This window comes from Myotis myotis, unplaced genomic scaffold (assembly GCF_014108235.1).
Source record: "Myotis myotis isolate mMyoMyo1 unplaced genomic scaffold, mMyoMyo1.p scaffold_m19_p_48, whole genome shotgun sequence".
Taxonomy (NCBI): Eukaryota; Metazoa; Chordata; class Mammalia; order Chiroptera; family Vespertilionidae; genus Myotis; species Myotis myotis.
Window position 1 is genome coordinate 1,018,229 of NW_023416355.1, and position 18,432 is coordinate 1,036,660.

The 18,432-nt window shown below is 52.9% G+C and overlaps 1 protein-coding gene across 2 annotated transcripts; it reads left to right on the plus strand.

Annotated features, from left to right (window-relative positions):
* Positions 1–10,895: 10,895 nt before the first annotated feature.
* Positions 10,896–17,043, plus strand: LOC118655611 (tigger transposable element-derived protein 1-like). Of its 2 annotated transcripts, none has more exons than XR_004967309.1 (3): positions 10,896–11,006; positions 15,895–16,084; positions 16,235–17,043. XR_004967309.1 is itself a non-coding variant. In XM_036307615.1 (3 exons), exon 1 carries the CDS (start codon positions 13,267–13,269, stop codon positions 14,008–14,010), a length of 744 nt encoding a protein of 247 aa, XP_036163508.1. In that variant the 5' UTR covers positions 11,611–13,266; the 3' UTR covers positions 14,011–14,435; positions 15,895–16,084; positions 16,235–17,043. The 2 variants fall into 2 exon arrangements, 1 of the variants encoding a protein (XP_036163508.1); XM_036307615.1 differs by lacking the exon at positions 10,896–11,006 and adding an exon at positions 11,611–14,435.
* The last annotated feature ends 1,389 nt before the right edge of the window (positions 17,044–18,432 follow it).

The following is an 18,432-nucleotide window of genomic DNA, read 5'->3' on the forward strand; positions in this document are numbered from 1 at the left end:
GTCACTGTGACTTTTCTTTCTCTGGAGTCACAGCCGCCGCTCAGCTTGTTTCTAGAGCCACAGCCGCCCTCCCCTGTGGCTGTTTCTGGGCCAAGTTCTTCTGTGCGTCCCTGTCCCCGCTGTAATGGACGCTCCCTCAGCAAGGGCGATGTGTTTGAGCTGTAAGAACATGGCCGTGTGGCTCAGTGGGTGGGAGCACCCTCCCAGACGGACGCAAACAATGTTGCAGCTTTGGTCCCGGGACTGCGAGTCCGCGTCTCTCTACCTCCTCCCCGTCCTCTAACGTCAGGGAAGACGAAGGGGAACCGTGTGCAGATCCTCACACGCCTGCAGCGGGTCCTCATGGCATCGGCTCCCAGGGGTCATGTTCTCTGCAGGGAGCGCCCAGTCTCCTCTCTGACCCCGTGGAGCCTGCGGTGTGGCGTCCAGTGACCGCCCTGCAGCGCAGCCCGGAAGCCCGGAGGCCCAGGAAGCAGCGGAGACACTGCCCGCTGCTCAGGTGGCGCCGTGTCCCCGAGGCTGCTCCATGTGCCTCAGCAGACACATAGGGGCGCCTCCATAGACCGGGGGCCTCTCCACAAACCATGAGGCAGAACGAGTGTCGCCTGCAGAGGACCAGCGGGGGGTGGCTGGTGTGGGAAACGGGGTGTGTTGTGGTTTATTGTGTGTTGCAATGTAGTGAGAGTTTGGGTGAGGAGTGGGGTTACTGAACACAGATTTATTCATGCTTTGCTTCATCTTATAGAGGAACTAAAGGCATTGGGACTATTAGCAAACATGTCCTGTGGAGCATAAGAAATTGTACTATGAGAAGGCGTGTTTCTAGAAAGGAGTTTGTTAATGCATTTACCAATCTAAAGAATACTGGTGTCACAGGCAATTCACATTCCTTATGAAGGGGTCACCGTTTTGCCACCCTGATGCCGATACTTGGAATCTTGATCTTAAGCTGTTTATCAAGAACAAGACTCAGCCGAAACCGGTTTGGCTCAGTGGATAGAGCGTCGGCTTGCGGACTGAAAGGTCCCAGGTTCGATTCCGGTCAAGGGCATGTATCTGGGTTGCGGGCACATCCCCAGTAGGAGATGTGCAGGAGGCAGCTGGTCGATGTTTCTCTCTCTTCGATGTTTCTCTCTCTCTATCTCTCTCCCTTCCTCTCTGTAAAAAATAAATAAAATATATTTTAAAAAAAAAACAAAAACAAAAAACAAGACTCAGAAAGAGCCTTTGGCCCCGCCCCCTTTCCTGCCAAGAAAATGCTCTTCTCTGCTGCTCCCTAGTGTGCATAGTAGGAATAACATCTTCTAAAGCGCCTGCTCATATCGTTTTGCAAGGACTGGAAGGCCCCGAGCTCCAAATGCCTTGTGTACCCGCGGTTCTCTTTCTGTTTCAGCCTCTCCTGCAGGCAGGGCCTCTGACTCGCATGTATGTGAGGGGCCTTGCTGTGCACCCGGCGCCCAAAGACCCGCCAGGATGTGCGGGCAGAGTGGGAATGGAGGCGAGAGGCCCCTTGAACCTGAGGGGAGGGAGGTGTGGCCCTGAGGAGGGGGGTGGAGGGGTGGGGGTGGGGGTGGCCCAACTGGAGCCTACACGGGGTCTGGATAGGAGGCAGTCAAGGGCACATGCTTGGGTTGTGGGCTCTATCCCCAGTGGGGGGTGTGCAAGAGGCAGCCAATCAATGTTGTTCTCTCATCATTGATATTTATCTCTCTCCCTCTCCCTTCCTCTCTGAAATTAATATATATATATGTGTATATATATATATATATTTGATTTTTTACAGAGAGGAAGGGAGAGGGATAGAGAGTTAGAAACACTGATGAGAGAGAAACATCGATCAGCTGTCTCCTGCACACCCCCTACTGGGTACATGCCCTTAACCAGAATCGAACCTGGGACCCTTCAGTCCACAGGCCGATGCTGTATCCACTGAGCAAAACTGGTTAGGGCATGGAAGCTGCTTTTGGGTCTTTTTGAAGTGGGAAAGATAGGATTCGTCTGTGTCTTTTATGTTTTATGTGTTGCCAGTCATGTTTTCTGAAATGGCCAAATATTTTCTATTTGGAAAGAAGAATGGAATGTTATTGTTTGATTCCATATGTTCCTCTCTGTGTCGCTGCGACATGAGGAAGATGGTATCGTTTTTGACAAGTGATGACTGTCGTACAGCCTAAAAGCATATCGTCCACTTCCTGGGTGAGAGTGAATTCTGTAGGAAAGGTCACTGTCTGTAGCTCATGTGTTCATCTCTGGGAGGGAGGCGTAGGTGGTATTTTCTGTCCTTCGTTTCCTGGGTCCTGAGCAGCGTAGTCCGTTGTTTGTGTTTGGAAGTGAAAGTAAGAATAATATTCATCTTGTCCTGTCATGTGCAAGACATCTCTCCATGGGTGTCTAGTGTTGTAAGTTGTGTCTGTGTTGTCTGTGAGTCCTCAATTCACTGCAGTAGATGGATGCAGGTTGGTATCCTATAGGCTGTGAGTTGTGGTAGTTTTGGTAGTGTTTTTGAACCACAGGTCAGCGTCTGAAATGTGACCTGTATGTAGATCATCCTAAGTCAGGTGTTCATGTAGCCAAGCGAGAAAGGAAAAGGAGGCACACCTTTGTGCTTGTAACTCAATTTGCCCTAGGAGTAGGGATTCTGAAAGGCTGTAGTCCTATTCAGGGGCTCCTGTCCCACGGGGAAGGAGGGCAAGGGAGCTTCCGGTGGGCAGTGACCCAGTGGGCACGCTGCAGGATGGCAAGGCCTTTTGGTGAAGCAGCCTCGGCAAGGGCTCTTGCAAGTAAGGGTTTGTGATTCTCTTTTCCACGGCATCGTGTCTCGTTGAGTGTTGGGTGGCGGTAGAGTGAAGGAGTGACATATTGGATTGAGAACAGCTGTGTGTGACCAAGTGCTGGGCATGTGAAGAGTGCTGGTAGTGCCTGGAGATAGGGGAGCCATCTCAGACAATTTCCCTTGTGTGTTTTGGAAATGTGTATTACTTTTTGCTCATAGACAGTCATGGAATGTATTTTTTAGTTTCTGTGGTGGAGCATCCTTAATTAATTAATTTATTTATTTTGGTGTGGACACCATGGCTTTCGATTGTGGGGTGTGCATATGTGTTTATCGTGTCTTGAGTTTTCTTTAGCACCCACCCAGTTTTTATATTTTGGACATAGTGCCTTTTTGAGCGTCCAACAAAAAGTAAATGTAGTGTTGGTTTTATGCGTAGCACGTTTTATGTTTTGTGATGCTTCTCCCGAGTGGTGCATGTATGTAGTCCTCCTGTGCTGTGTGAACGGTCACCTGTCCCCATGGCTGCTTCTTGCTTCCCATGCCCAGTCCAGATCAGGAACCAAATAACAGAAGAGACTTGGTCCAGCTGAAAATGATACCCAAAAAAATGAAGACTTAGTTTAACAGACTCTAAATTTAAATCTAGCCTAACAACAGAAATGCTTAGGCCTCCTCAAGGACATAAAGTGATCCTTTCAATTAATATTTACAATGTAAATTAAGATTATTGTTAAAATATTAAATTTGACAGTAAAATAGTTGTTAAGTTTTCAAATTAATTAAATTTGGCTAACTTAAAATAAGTAATTATTCAAAAAGTATTAACCAAAATTTTCATTTTGTGGTAAAATTGCTTAACATGCTATGAACCTAAAGCAGTCATATTTTTATGCAAAAAGTTATCTAGACTGCATTATAAATTTTCCAAAAAGTCTCCTAATTAAATCAAAAAAGGGGGGATAGTGGAAAAATATAGTGGAAAAATGCCATGGAAAGAAATAGATCCTATAACTAAATTAAAATATTTTCGTTAGCAGACACCCAGAAAAAACACACATTATGCCAGGGTAAGCCAGGGAAGATCATTTTAAAGAAAAGACCCCAAGTAAGGTTTTTTTCCTTTAACCTTTGGTCGAGAATATGTTTGTATACTTTCATAGAACAGCTACAAGACCATGTGGATTCCTGTAACAACGGATCCCAGAAAGCCAGCCACAAAGACAGAAGAGACAGTTCAGAGATGGAGATGGTGAAGACGCCTTGCCATGCTAGCAGTCAGCAGCTGTGCGTCGCTGCAGGGTGCCCAGGACCAAACCAGAGGACCGGACCTGCATTACCACCATTTGTCCACCATCCAGAACCAGCATTTCATTGCTGGCATGTACACACGAACTGTTGGACATTGAAACGTGGACTCAGAACTGTTGGACATTGAAATTGGGACTTGTTCTTATATTTCTAGATTTTTTAAAGAAAAAATAAGGGGGAGATGCCAGAAACCATTTACTGTCTTCACTAACTGAATATAGACAAAGACCCCCAAAAGCTAGTAACCCTTGAAAGTCCTGGCAAAAGTCAGGGCTTGAAAGTCCTAGCAAAGGTCAGGGCTTGAAAGTCCTAGCAAAGGTCAGGGCTTGAAAGTCCTAGCAAAGGTCAGGGCTTGAAAGTCCTAGCAAAGGTCAGGGCTGTGCACCACCCAGTTAATTAGACACCACCCAGTTAATCTAGCTGAAGCCTCATCCCCACCTTAGCTCAGTGAATTCCCTAGATAATGGTAGGTAAGCATCATCCCCACCTTAGTTCCTTAAATACTTGTGTAGATCCTTGTTGATTATTGTTGATCAAATATTTTGCCTATTTCTGGAAATTGTCTACCGATGAGCTAATCCATGTGTCATTCAAACCACCTTACCTTCGGGCTACCCCAGACAGACCTCCTTACCCTAAGGCTACCCCGACCTCAATAAAAGATCGGAGCTGCCTGAGCTTAGGTGGAAGTCCTTCGGGACTTGCCCGCCTGGTCCCCCGATATTGTAAAATTATCTCGTGTCATTTTTCTCTCATTTGTGTGCGGCTCCTCTTTTCAGATCCCGAACCCTGATCCACGCAGGACCTGGAAGGAAACACTCAACATGTGGGAGTTTTTTCTTTCTGTGCCATAGCATCTGTTGATTGTATGTCACCTGGCACCATGGAGGAGTTGAATGTCTTGGTCCCGTTCTTGGGTTTGAATGTCACTGACAGATGGAAGGGTGTTGTCGGAGCCAGGAACCACACCGCACACAGGGTCAGTCAGAGCACTTCTGTGTGCTCACAGCCACTTCCAGGGAGGCCTGGTGTTTGCTCTCACCTAATGTTCAGGTACAGCCAGAGTGATGCTGCAGGAAATGTGGATTTAGAAGACAGCATGTCTGTGATGCCTGGTTCCTGGCCCCCTCCTGTTACTGGCAGGTTTTTGACGTATAGCCACAGTGAGAGGTTCACTCATAGGAGGTATGTATCACATGAAAGTCTAATACAATACAATTTTTTGGAAACCTTATGGATTGTGGACATAGTGCTATTGTTACCTTTGTGAGTTGAGAAGGACACGTCTTGGTTGGGCATAGCATCTCACAGAGGACCTATGAAGCAAGACAAGTCACTTAGAAGGGACCTGCTGGAGTGTGAAGGAGATGGTACTTTAGGAGGAAAGAATAATGAGCAGATGGGTGATGGGGATGGTGGCAGTTGCAACTGTCACGGAAACCTCGCAGAGACTGACATTTGGGTGTGTAGCTGAGTCTATCCCCAAATATGTTTATGTAGCCTTGGGAAGCCACAGTCCCTGCAAGGAGCCCAGCCCAGGTAGCCCTGAAGTGCACAACGTCATCCTAGTACGTGAAGGCCGTTCCAAAGGGATCACCCTATCGCCGAAGAGGTCACTGTAGTACCGAGGAGCCAAAAGCAGTGTGAAGTGCTGTCGTCCATTTCCAAGTCAATGGTCGTGACATTTGATAATTGTAGGGTATAGACTAGGCTGTAGTGTTTGGGGTATCCCCCAGGTCTCTTTTTCTTTTGACCCCCCTGAACGCTGTTATCTGGGTGGGTGGGTGTTTGAGCGGGTGGGTTGCTTGCTTGGTTAGGGTTAATGAATGGGTTTCCTGTGGGTCAAGTCCTGTTAACCTGCTGTGTATGGATTCTGCTAACAGAAATTCCTCCTTTCTAGGTCTGTGTGCCCTTCCCGGTGGCCATGTCGTCACCACAGAGGTTGCTGTTGGTGTGGAGGGATCTGTGCCTTGTTTCCCCCCTGCACTCACCTGGCCAGCGTGGAACAATGTGTGTTGTGCTTGTGATTCCCCAGTGTCACCTCATGGTGCTGCTTCCTAGAGAAGGGAAGCTGTGACTGTGTGTGCTCACCCGCATGCATCCGTGTAGCTTGTGCCTGTGGGGAGCTGACATGTCTGCCGTAGGACCTGTGAGCACTGTGTTGTTTGTGAGTGAATAGTGTCCTTTCCTATGTCCATAGTGTCCATGTGAGCGTGTGCATGCACACACACACACACACACACACACACACACACACACACACACTGTATTGGTTGGGTGCACTCTCAACATGATGGTTGTTTTATTTCAAGGATAGATTTTAGACACAGAAGATATATACTGGGAGAGTGTTGTCTGGGGCCCATGGAGTTGTCTGCTTATAGCATTTCCTACCCTCCTCTCTGGTCTCCCTTTATAAGACAGGCTGCTCTGTCTGCACAGGCTGCGGACTATGTGGTTGCCATTGTCCTATATACCCCCAATGTAGCTCCCTGTCGTGTGGACACTTTTTCCTATGTATTTCCTCTGCGGTCTAGAAATTGTACATTACCCTGAGCAACCTTCACTGTAGCTTGTAGTCAGTGTCTTAACTGGTAACTCCCAGTCATGGTTCCCACAGGGGGCCGGAGTGGCTGCAGGGTCCTGGTCTCATCTGGGAGTTTTTTTGTATCCCGGGTTGCTTCCAGGACACCTGGTTGGATCTGCCGTAGCCCTTGACCTGGTCAGGGCCATCGTTCACCTCACCTTCCATCACATGTGCCCACTGTCAAGTTCGTCTCTTTGTATTAGCTGTGGTTGTCTACTCTACATCCCCCCTGCCTGCCTCAAAGCTAGCCTTTAATAGTTAGATATGTAGGGTAGCAGCTATGTTGGTATGGGGTTAATTGTGTCTTCACAAATCTATGAAACAGCGATAGTTGGTATGAGTTGATGGAGGACATTTGAAACATCCAATTTACACTGAGTGTGGTAAGTGTGGGTCCTGAGTGCAGATGTAAGGGTTGGTTCCTATTGTATGTTGATGTTCCTGAGCCCTATAGTAAGCAGCACACTTTCCCTTACACCTAATCTCCCCTGACCTACTCCATCTCCTCTCCCCACAAGCTTTTTATCAGTCATACTTCATGCACCTCATTTTATCTTGTGCCTCAGTTGCATGAAGTTGATTGTGTGTTTGATTTGGGAAGCATACACGAGTGAACACTGTCTCAAGGTGGGCAACATCCTTCCAAATGCTGCTCTGTTGTGTTGCAACTCTCCCCCCGCCAATGTTTCCTCAAATTCCACTTAACCCAGGGAAGCCCCAGTGAAGTTGCATGTTTAGTGTTCCACAACCGCCCTCCCGCCGTCCTGCCTAGTTTGGTCCATGTGGCGTCTCCCCCTCCCTTGTGCCTGTTTCCCAAAAGGCAAGTAGCCATCCCTCTGCCCCTTTCGGTCTCAAGGGTGGGCCAGCACAGAGGTAGCAGGATCTCCACCTATGCTCAGCAGTTGCATGAACACCTCTGAGAATTCAGTGTTAATTCCCCCAACCCCCTTGTTAACACCAACTGTTCTTCTGAAGTATGGTCGCAACCATCAGGTAGAAACTGTAGTTTAACTCTAACCCTGCTGTTTGGCTTAACAATGGACAGGTCACTTTGATTTTCTAAATTGTATAAGTCATCCCATCCGATTGAATGCCTTATTGATTGAATGACTATCCCATTGATTGTGATCTTACTGGTTATGGAAGCACATTCTTCTGTACCTGGGAAACAGGACAGCACAATTACCCTAAATTGTTTTAGTGGCCACAGGTGGTGCGTTCCAGCTGCCTCAGTGGTCCTAAGACCAGGACAGCACAATTACTCTAAATTGTTTTAGTGGCCACAGGTGGTGCGTTCCAGCTGCCTCAGTGGTCCTAAGACCAGGACAGCACAATTACTCTAAATTGTTTTAGTGGCCACAGGTGGTGCGTTCCAGCTGCCTCAGTGGTCCTAAGACCAGGACAGCACAATTACTCTAAATTGCCTCGATGGCTCTAGAGCAGGGGGGGGCAAACTTTCTGACTCGAGGGCCACAATGGGTTCTTACACTGGACCGGAGGCCGGAACAAAAGCATGGGTGGAGTGTTTGTGTGAACTAATATAAATTCAAAGTAAACATCATCACATAAAAGGGTACGGTCTTTTGTTTTTTTAGTTTTATTCATTTCAAACAGGCCGCATCTGGCCCACAGGCCGTAGTTTGCCCACGGCTGCTCTAGATAATGACTTCCTGCCAACTCAGTGGTTCAAGACCCGAGGCCTCTAGATAATGTATTTCTGTCAATTCAGAGACCCGAAACTGTAATTAACATGCTTAACTCTGCTTCTGTAATCTGCTTTTTTGCGAGCCAGGTGCCTCATTCCAAACCCTGAGCTGTAATCAATACCTTTGTGATTTTTTGCCTATATAATCCTGGAACTGTGACCAAATGACTACTGTGAGATTTGGGAATGTCCCCTCATAGTCCCGGATTGCAATAAATGTGACTCTTTAATTCGACTTCTTGAGGCGTCCTTCTGTGATTCGCGGGGTACATTACAACACTTCAAGCAAACACACATAGCGGAGCATGCTCCTCAGCATCATGCTCGTCATTGTGGGTCAATGTGTCCATTGTACAGGGATGCTTGCTAGGGCACGATTTCAAAACATGTAGCTTCCACGTACGAGAGCCTTTGAATAGCTGGCAATGCGTTCCCCTGTACCCAACCCATCTTGACCCCCTGTAACTCAAGGTCTAATTTGTCACTCGGCTGGTTTCAACGTAATTCCTCGCCCCACTGTAACAGCGTATGCTACACCAGTTTGTGCGCGAGGCGATTTAGCCGGTGTCCCAGCACAGGCCCCCCCCCGCCCCCCCTACACACACCGTTCGTCCCTGCTGTGACTTTACGGGTGCCTTGGTGAGCACGCACTCAATGGGTTACCCACCGGTGGGCAGCTGCAGGGAAGGTTGCGAGAGTGAAGGGTGTACTCTTTTGAGTAAGGCTCAGAAGCGCTGCGACGCCCCCTTTCTAACCCCCCCCAAAAGAGACCACACACACACACACACACACACACACACACACACACACACACACGACAGAGCTGGTGAGTGACTGATGCCACGGTCCTGTGACTCCTGGGATCCTTTTTTGTGGTTTCTCATCCTCCAGGCTATTCGTCAGAAAAGCCTGGGTAAGAGGGGTGGGGGCGGGGAGAGTGAAGAGTGACTGACTGGGGGGCAGGGAGGGACCCAGAGTTTGCAGGTGAGAGGCTCCAGTCTGAACAGACAGAAGACAGCCGGGAAAGGGCTCTGCTCTCTCAGACCTAGAGAATGTGGTGAGAGGCCAGCGGGGCGGGGATTCAGGCCCTGGGAGGCCAGTGGCCAGAATAATTAGCAACAGGGAGCGAGAGCAGTAAGGGGTGGGAGGGAGAGGAGGGAGAGGGGGAGAGGGGGGAGATTCACAGGGACCAGAAGAGCAGACATGGAGACTCAAGGGACAGACAGGGACACAGGAGGACACCAGAGGGAGAAGGAGACAGAAATCAGAGGCACAGTAAGATGGACTGAGGTTTGCAAAGACTAAGAGAAGGTGACAGCAACAAGAGAGAAAGTCGGAGGGAGACCTGTGAGGAAGACTCACCCAAAACTTGACAAAGAGAACAAACATGACCGGGAGCCTGTGTGACTCCCTCAGCAAAGCAACTGTTCCCGCCACTTTGATCAGAGTCCAGACGCTGTGAAGTAGCTGCTATGCTGCGAAGGTGAATAGGATGCAAATGCTTTCTGTCCTGAGAAAAGAGAGCCCAGGGTTTGAGTTGTGTCACCCTGTAGGGCACACAGCAGGACACGACACACTCCGGCTGCCCGCTGCCCTCTAGGGCACTAATCCGACTGCGTTTTTAAAAAGTATGTGTGTGTGTATGTGTGTATATATATATATATATATATGATATTATCATTGATTTCAGAGGAAAGGAGAGAGAGATAGAAACATCCACGATGAGAGAGAATCATGTATCGGCTGCCTCCTGCATGCCCCCTACTGGGGTTTGAGCCCCCAACCCAGGCATGTGCCCTTGACCAGAATTGAACCCGGGACCCTTCAGTCTGCAGGCCGACGCTCTATCCACTGAGCCAAACCCGCTAGGGCCGCACTGCGTTTTTATTTGATATTTTGTTCTTTAACCTTCTCGCTTGTACCTTCCCTCCCATTTTTCTGGAGCCACCTGTGTCAACTTCGTAGTTCGCTACGTGAAGCAAATCTATCTTTGAGACGGCTCACTTACCTATTTAAAAAAAGTATTAGACGAAATTTATTGACAAAGTTAGAAGCAGAAGTGATCCAGCTGGGCTGCCTTTGGTCAGGAAACAAGTCACAGAAGCAATAGGAGGTTCCTTGGAGCGAAGGAGAGAGAAGGGAAAAGGCAACGAGCCTGGGGGGAGGAGCAGGGGGAGGGAAAAGCGCGCCCATTTTTACCTTTTTCACAAATAACATGTTGACTGTCTGAAGGGAACCAGTTCTCTGGGATGAGGGACAGACGGGGAAGAGAAGACGGTGTGACAGAGGCAGGAAGGTAAAGAAATAGGGAGGATGATGGAAGACGGACGGAGCAGCCGGCAGGGAAGATGCGAGGAGAAGTTAGGCTGCAAAGAAGCCAGCCTGGGACAGCGACAGCCTCATCACCGAACTACATTTCCCAGCAGCCCGAGCGCCCAGAGCGACGTGGGAGGCGCGCCTTACGCGGTCTCCTCCAATCCCGGCGGTCGCTCGGCAACCTTCCACCTCCAACGATCAGATAGGGGCTAGGCTCAGTCGCCTCCGGGAAGTCGTGCTGTGGGCAGGACGTGGGGAAGGGCCGCAGCCCCACCGGCCCAGCTGAAGCAGGCGGCCCGCGTCGCTGTCTGGAGGTGAGGGCGGTCAGCCGCGCGCAGGCCGGGCTCCGGAGGCGGGGGCGGCCTTTCTCACGGCTCCGGTCGCGGGAAGGGGAGGGGGGGAGCCGCTGAGCGTGCAGTCTCGCGCCACTGGGCCAATCGGAGCTGGGGGCGGCCCCGCGGCCTTCTGGGAAATGTAGTCTCGAGAGACGTAGGGCGGCGGGCCTGGGAATTTCATGGAGTGGGAGCAAGAGGATAAAAGGATGGATGGGTGAATTAAATTAAACTTGTGATGGAGCAGCGAAGGCTGGGTGGCGGGAGAGAGAAGGATGGGTGCGGGCGGATCGGAATTAGGGGCCGCCTTCCACGCCGGAGCCTCCCAGGCCTCTTGGCTCCGGGGTCCGTGGGCGGTGCCTCCTGCTTCACGCCAGGTGCAGCCACGGACCCTGGAGCCACAGCCACTCCCATGGGCTTCTGTCCCTGATTGTCACGTGGCACTCCTTCACCACCAGCGTCACTGTTTTGATCAGGTGCTACTTTCTTACCTGTTTTTCTAAAAAGTTATTTTATTGATTTCAGAGAGGGAAGGCGAGATAGAAACAACAATGGTGAGAATCATTGATGGGCTGCACGCCCTCCCCCGCCACCCCCCAGTATGGATCGAGCCTGCAACCCTGACATGTGCCCCTGACGGGAATCGAACCCAGGACCTTCATTCCGAAGGCTGACGCTCTGTCCACTGAGCCAGACCAGCCAGGCGGCCGTTACTCTCACAACGTTCAGGATGCAAAGGGGATAAGGTGGGAAGCCCGTCCCACCAATGTACTTCCCGTAATCACTTACTCAGGAAGACGCACTAGCTGCCTGCACAGTGCCCAGCATATTCCTGGGCCTGGGGCGCAGCAGAGAGCTGGGCAGACAGGCTGCAGTCCGCAGGCCGCCTGTGACAGATGCACAATGAAGCAGGCGGGGAGGGCACCGTCGGGCAGAGGTTTGCAGGAGAGGGAGCAGGCTATACAGACAGGAGGGAAGGGCCCCAGCTCTGGGCCGAAGGAGCCACAGGAGCAAAGGCCCGGGTCCGGGTTCAGCAAAGGAGAGGAGGGCCCTGACGCCCTCCAGGAAGCTGGCCAGGCTGTGGCTCTCCCTCAGGGGGCGGTGGGAGCAGGAATTAGGGAGTTTCCCTTCCGCGTGAGTTTCCTGTGACTACGTCGCATATCACTACTAACTTAGTGCTAAATGTCTTAGATCTCGGAGCTCGGGAATCTGAAGTGGGTTCCTCTGGGCGAAAATCAAGCTTCCGGCAGGACTGGCTCCGCTGGAGGCTGTGGGCTTCAGTGCCCACCCCGCCTTCTGAGCGAAACCTGCCTCATACAAGGACCCCGTGACCACATTGAGGGCCCACTGGGCTCACCCAGGGCTCCCTCCCCTCTCAGGATAATCAATCGCACCGCGGTGCCTCTTGCCGCGTACGGTTATTTGTTCATAGTCCCCTGCGTTAGGATGTGGATGTCGTCGTCGGGAGATGTCCTGGTCCCGCCTCCCTCACTGAGGACCGATGTCTGAGGAGAAGCATGGAGCTGGGTCGCTCTTCTGCCCGTCCGTGTCTGGGAGGTGGTGATGGTTTCTGGATGCTCTTGGCTGCCGTGTGGTTATAGGAGGTTTGGGGGTGGGGAAGAGTGAAGTCTCACCTGTGTTTTGATGTCGTGAGCTAAAAGTAGTAAGTGACACGCTCTCCTGGATGCAGAAATGCTTGAAAATGAGTGTGCAGCCCTCTGAGCAGTGGGGAGCGGGGGCAGAAGGGCCAGGCATGCCTCTGAGCAGGGCTCCGTGCTCCGTGTCAGTGCGTGGGAAAGCTGGGCAGTGGTGGGACTCCCATGTGCTCATATATTAATGCCTGTGTGTCCCCCTCTTACAGAGAGGTCAAGAGGCTGCCATTGTGGGCACAGTGGGAGTTACTGAGGAGGGGCAAGGGGCACAGAGCTCGTCGAGGTGCCTGGCGCTCCGAGGCGGAGTGAAGACAACCCCCCACCGTCAGGTGTCAGGCAAGGCACCCCTGGGTGGGATTGGCCTCCGCCACAGTGCCCAGTGGGACCGGAAGTCCATCACCCTGCATGTGAAGCTGGAGGAGCTTCGCAGGTTTGAAGAGGGTGAGAAGCTGACGCAGATCACCCGGGCTCTGGGGCTGGCCACCTCCACAGTCGCCTTGATCTGTGTCAACAAAGACAAGATCCGGGCCAATTCTCAGGCCTCGGCGCCCGTCAGCGCCAAGCAGCTGACCCGCTGCCGGGGTGTGGTGATGGGGCAGATGGAGCGCCGGCTGAGCCTGTGGATGGAGGAGCAGAGACGGCGGCACCTGCCAGTCAGCACGCTGCTCATTCAGGACCAGGCACGGCGGCTCTTCGCCCAGCTGCAGCAGGAGCAGGGCGATGACGCCCAGGCTGAGACCTTTGGTGCCAGCAATGGCTGGTTTGCCCATTTCAAGTCACGCCACAACGTGCTACTCATGGATGAGCCAGTGGTGGTTGACGCCCAGGCCGCTGCTTGCTACCCCTCCGTGCTGCGCTGCATCCTGGAGGAGGGCTGCTACTCCCCGCAGCAAGTCTTCAACGTGGACGAGACGGGCCTTTCCTGGAAGCGGCTGTCCGAGCACATGCTGCTGGCGCTGGAGGGGGCAGCCAGGCCCGGGCCCAAGGCCCCTAAGGACCACCTGACCCTGCTGCTGGGGGCCAACGCAGCTGGTGACTTCAGGCTGAAGCCGCTGCTGGTGTACCCCTCTGAGAACCCGCGCGCCCTCAGGGGCTGCTCCAAGGCCGGCCTGCCTGTGGTCTGGCGCTCCAACCGCAGCGACTGGCTGACACCCAGCATCTTCCAGGACTGGTTCACCGGCTGCTTCTGCCCTGCGGTGGAGAGCTACTGCGCCAGCCACGGCCTCCCACACCGGGCCCTGCTGCTCCTGGACAGTGCACCCTGCCACCCTCCCACCTGGGCAGCCTCTCCACCCACGTGCGTGTGGAGTTCCTGCCCAAGAACACGGCCCTGATCCAGCCCATGAACCAGGGCATCATCGCCGCCTTCAAGGCCCATTACCTGCGCTGTACGCTGGGCCAGCTGGTCCGGGAGAAGGCTGGTGGAGGCCGGCCCTCCACGCGGGAGTTCTGGCGCAGGTATACCATCATGACGGCCGTGGACAACATCCCCCAGGCCTGGGCAGAGCTGCAGCCCGCCACCATGAACAGAGCCTGGAGGAAGCTCTGGCCTGAGTGCGTGCCCCCTGGCACTGTGGAGCCCGACACCGACCCCCGGTTCGCCGCAGCATCGGGGCACTAGCCAGCCACGTGGGCCTTGGGGACGTGGCAGAGACCGATGTTTCCCGCCTGTTGCAGACCCGTGTGGAACCCCCACCCTGTGGAACCCCCCCAGGATGCTGAGGATGGAGATGCCAGCGGCTCTGGGATGGCCTGGGAGGTAGGGAAAGGCCTGACCCACAGGCCCGGAACTGGCTCTCACTGAGGCTGTGTTGGGTGCAGGGCCGGAGGAAGCTGGTGTGGGTGCGCTGAGCTCTGAGCACCTGGCCCAGGCCCTTTCCCACTTCACCGCTGGCCTGCGGGTCCTCACAGAGAACGGTCCCACCCGGGAGCGCCGCCTGCGGGTGTCCCGGGGAGTCCACTGCACCCTCACCCCCTCCAGGAACGACACCGCGAAAGGAGGCGGCAGGCTCGGGCCGCGGCCTCGTCAGGAGGCCCTGTGGTGCCGGCCCCACGGGAGTTGGCAGGAAGCCCGAGTTCACCTCAGGTGGGGCCGACTGGTGGGCGAGTGGCTCAGGCCACAGGCCATGCAGGACAGACCTCGGCAGCTGGCCTGCGTGATGGGGGGCTTGGGCCTGGTGTCAGATGACATTGTGTTTCTGGAGGACAGACACTGCCACTTCTCACCCATGGTTCTCCTGTCCTGTGCACTGTGGTCCCTTTCTTTCTTTCTTCCTTCCTTCCTTCCTTCCTTCCTTTCTTTCTTTCTTTCTTTCTTTCTTTCTTTCTTTCTTTCTTTCTTTCTTTCTTTCTTTCTTTTTCTTTTTTTCTTTCTTTCTTTCTTCCTTTCTTTCAAGAGCCTTACTTTTTTAAAAAATATATATTTTATTGATTTTTTACAGAGAGGAAGGGAGAGGGATATACAGTTAGAAACATCAGTGAGAGAGAAACATCGATCAGCTGCCTCCTGCACACCTCCCACTGGGGATGTGCCCGCAACCAGGTACATGCCCTTGACCGGAATCGAACCTGGAGCCTTTCAGTCCGCAGGCCGACGCTCTATCCACTGAGCCAAACCGGTTTGGCTCTTTCTTCCTTTTTTACAGTGACACACAGCACACCAGGGTTGGGGCACAGGAGGGTGGTTTTCTCCAACTGGCAGAGGCAATTTGGGCCTGTGTCCTGACCCGGAATTGAACCTGGGACTCTTCAGTCCACAGGCTGATGCTCTATCCACTGAGTCAAAGCAGCTAGGGCTGATTTTTTTTTTTTTTTTTTGAGAGGAAGAGAGAGAGAAAAACATGGATTGGCTGCTTCCCATATGTGCCCTGACTGGAAATCGAACTTGCAGCTTTTTGGTGCACAGGATGACACTCCAACCAACAGAACCACCGGGCCAGGGTGGCCACTGTGGCTTTTGGTACCAGGTCCACGTCCTGGATTTGGAGATGTTTTCCTCCCCGGGCCTCTGTGGCACGTTGTCGTGGCTTCTCTCCAGCCTTTGTGACGCATGGCCTCCGGTCCCAGCTCTTTGGGAGATCCAGTCCAGTCCTCAGGGCTCAGTGGCCACCTCAGAACTGCCTCTCAGTACACTGGCTGCAGCCCAGCCTCTCCCCTGGACAGTCTCATGATCTCCCCTCATTCCAGCCTGTTCTCCTGTCCCCACATTTTAAAAACAGGTGCTCTGGGGTGTCGACCTGACTCTGCAGACACACCACATGGGCCACCAGATTACAGACAGCAAGGGAAGGTGCTCCCGTGTTCTAGCTGGATGAGCAGCGGGTGCTGAGCAGGGATGCCTGGAGTTGGTCCCTGGAAGGCCTGAGGCGGCGGTGCCCTCCTGGTGGTGAGGGACACTTGGTGCTGGAGGTGAGCAGAGGTTTGCTGTGGGGACAAAGCACCACGAGGTGGGAAGGGGAGGGAGGGGGAGAGCGCGAGGGCTGCCTGTGGAGGCCGGAGGGCAGGGGAGTAGCCGTCAGAATGTCCTTTCCACGGAATGTTCCATTCCTCTCCTTCCAGCGCCTGCTGTCCGCTCTGCGCTCCGAAGCTTGCCTCGCATGGAATCACCCTGCCAGCGAGTCTTAGCGCTTCCCCACGACCACAGAGCTCCTCCATCGCGTGAAAGGCGTGCTCTGCCCGCCTCCACCCTCTCAGCCCCCAGGTGCAGCCCTCAATGCAACGGGGGCTGAACATGTTTCGTGGTCTCGGCAGGTCCTGGTGGCTCAGGACGGCGCAAAAGAAGTGTCTCCAAGCAAAATCGACCCAGTTTTCAAGGGAAGACAATTCAACCTTGGAAACCAAACACAGATGAAAACAGGATTTGGTTTAGCATTGAAGGACCGTACTAAGAAGTACTCTGACAAGCGAATGTTGTGGAAATGAAGTGGAGAAGATAACTGAAGAACTATGATGCAAAACAATGAGCTTGGCACAGGAAATGGAAATGGTAAGGCAGCAGGAGTGGCTATAATTGAGGTATTTTTACCTCCATGAAAAGATAGAAGGACCTCTTGGAAAACCAACTACACATCACCAGCAGAGACCTGAGGTCTGAAATAGCCAAAACCTTTGCATTTCAGAAAATTATGTCAAAATTGTCACACACAGCGGGGCCTTGACTTACGAGTTTAATTCGTTCCGCGACGGAGCTCGTCACTCAGATTACTCGTATGTCAGATCATAAAGTGGACGAGTGAGACACGTGGTGCCGGGCTGACGTGGCGTTCACTGTGACGTTCGCTGTGCCAGCTAGCGGTGGGGTATCTGAAGCCGGCTTGTAACCCGAATTTTAGCTCGCAACTCAAAGTAAAAAATCAGCCGAGAGAGGGCTCGTATCTCGAAAGACTCATTAGTCGGGACACTCGTAGGTCAAGGCCCCACTGTATAAGAAACAACCGCAACTAGGTATGTTATGGAAAAGTGTGCAGAATTTTAAAATAGAGTTAATCCTGTATAATGAAACGGTAAGATGCAAATTGACCTAATGGTGGAAAGACCAGTCGCTATGACACGCACTGACCACCAGGGGGCAGACACTCAATGCAGGAGCTGCCCCTGGTGATCAGTGCGCTTCCAGCCAGAAGCCGGGCATGTCTGGGAGTCAAGACAAGTTTGCCAAGTTTCAGACCAGGCTCATCGGACCCGGCTGTGGAGGGTAGTCACTGGTCTGGGTTCTTGGCTGACGGTTCTGGTGTGTGACCCCTGTCACCTGCCCAGCGATGGTCCCCAGCCAAGATGGCCGTGCCCTTACCTGGGGGCAGATGAGCTGAGCGAAAGCAGATGGAGCCTGCAACACCCGTGGCAGCCGCTGGGGTCACGGGGGGGTGATGGAGGCAGTGGCCAGGCTGTCCTGTTGCTTCGGCGGCTGATGTCCTTTCTGCCCCGAGACTGTGGCCGGCCCCATCGAGGGCAAGCACAGGGCCAGGTGCAGGAGCTGAGGAGCCACCAGGTGCAGCTGGAGTGGCCCTGGAGGCAGCAGGTGTCCCCGGGACAGGACAGGGACTCAGCTGCCTGTCGGGGACGAGAGCTCAGTCCAGCAGCTGCCAGGTGGGCGGGAGGGGTGCACACTCCCAGCTCCCTGCTCACGGGGCCCTGAGACCCTGTGAGCAAGGCTGAGGCAAAAGTGCCTTTTTGTGACTTTGGTCTGGGAGCCGCACGCCATTTGCACAGCACAGGTCAGCCTTGCTGTGAAGGAGGGACCCTACAAGGGCCTGGGAGACAGAGGTGGAGTGGGGGCCACCATGGAGGCAGATGGCCACACCGGGGAGGTGGGTTGCTGCTGGAGGGAGGGAGGGAGAGAGAACAGACTCCCTTCTCATCTTCAACGGCTCCGCCTCCTCGGAGTGGGCCTCCAGGGCCGGTGCTGGTGTGGGGAGTGAGCAGCACCTGGCGTGTGTGATCCCCTCCCCCCTGTATCTCAGTCCCAGTTTCTCACTCAGCGACGCCAGGATCTACCCTCCCATGCCCATCGAGGATGCCACAGAACATGGACAGTTCATGGTGTTTTCTCTGGGCATGGGGGGTGGGGGCTGCACTAGGAAAGAAAACAAAACTGAAGACACATACCTTTCTTCCTTTAAAAAAGCATGAAAAAGAGGAAAGAATAATGGATACTTATCATTAACATCCCCTAGTTCATGTAGACTCTCTTCACAAGCCTGATCATGGCAAGGGAAGGGTCATTTAAAAAAAAAATTTTTTTTTTTAATGATTTCAGA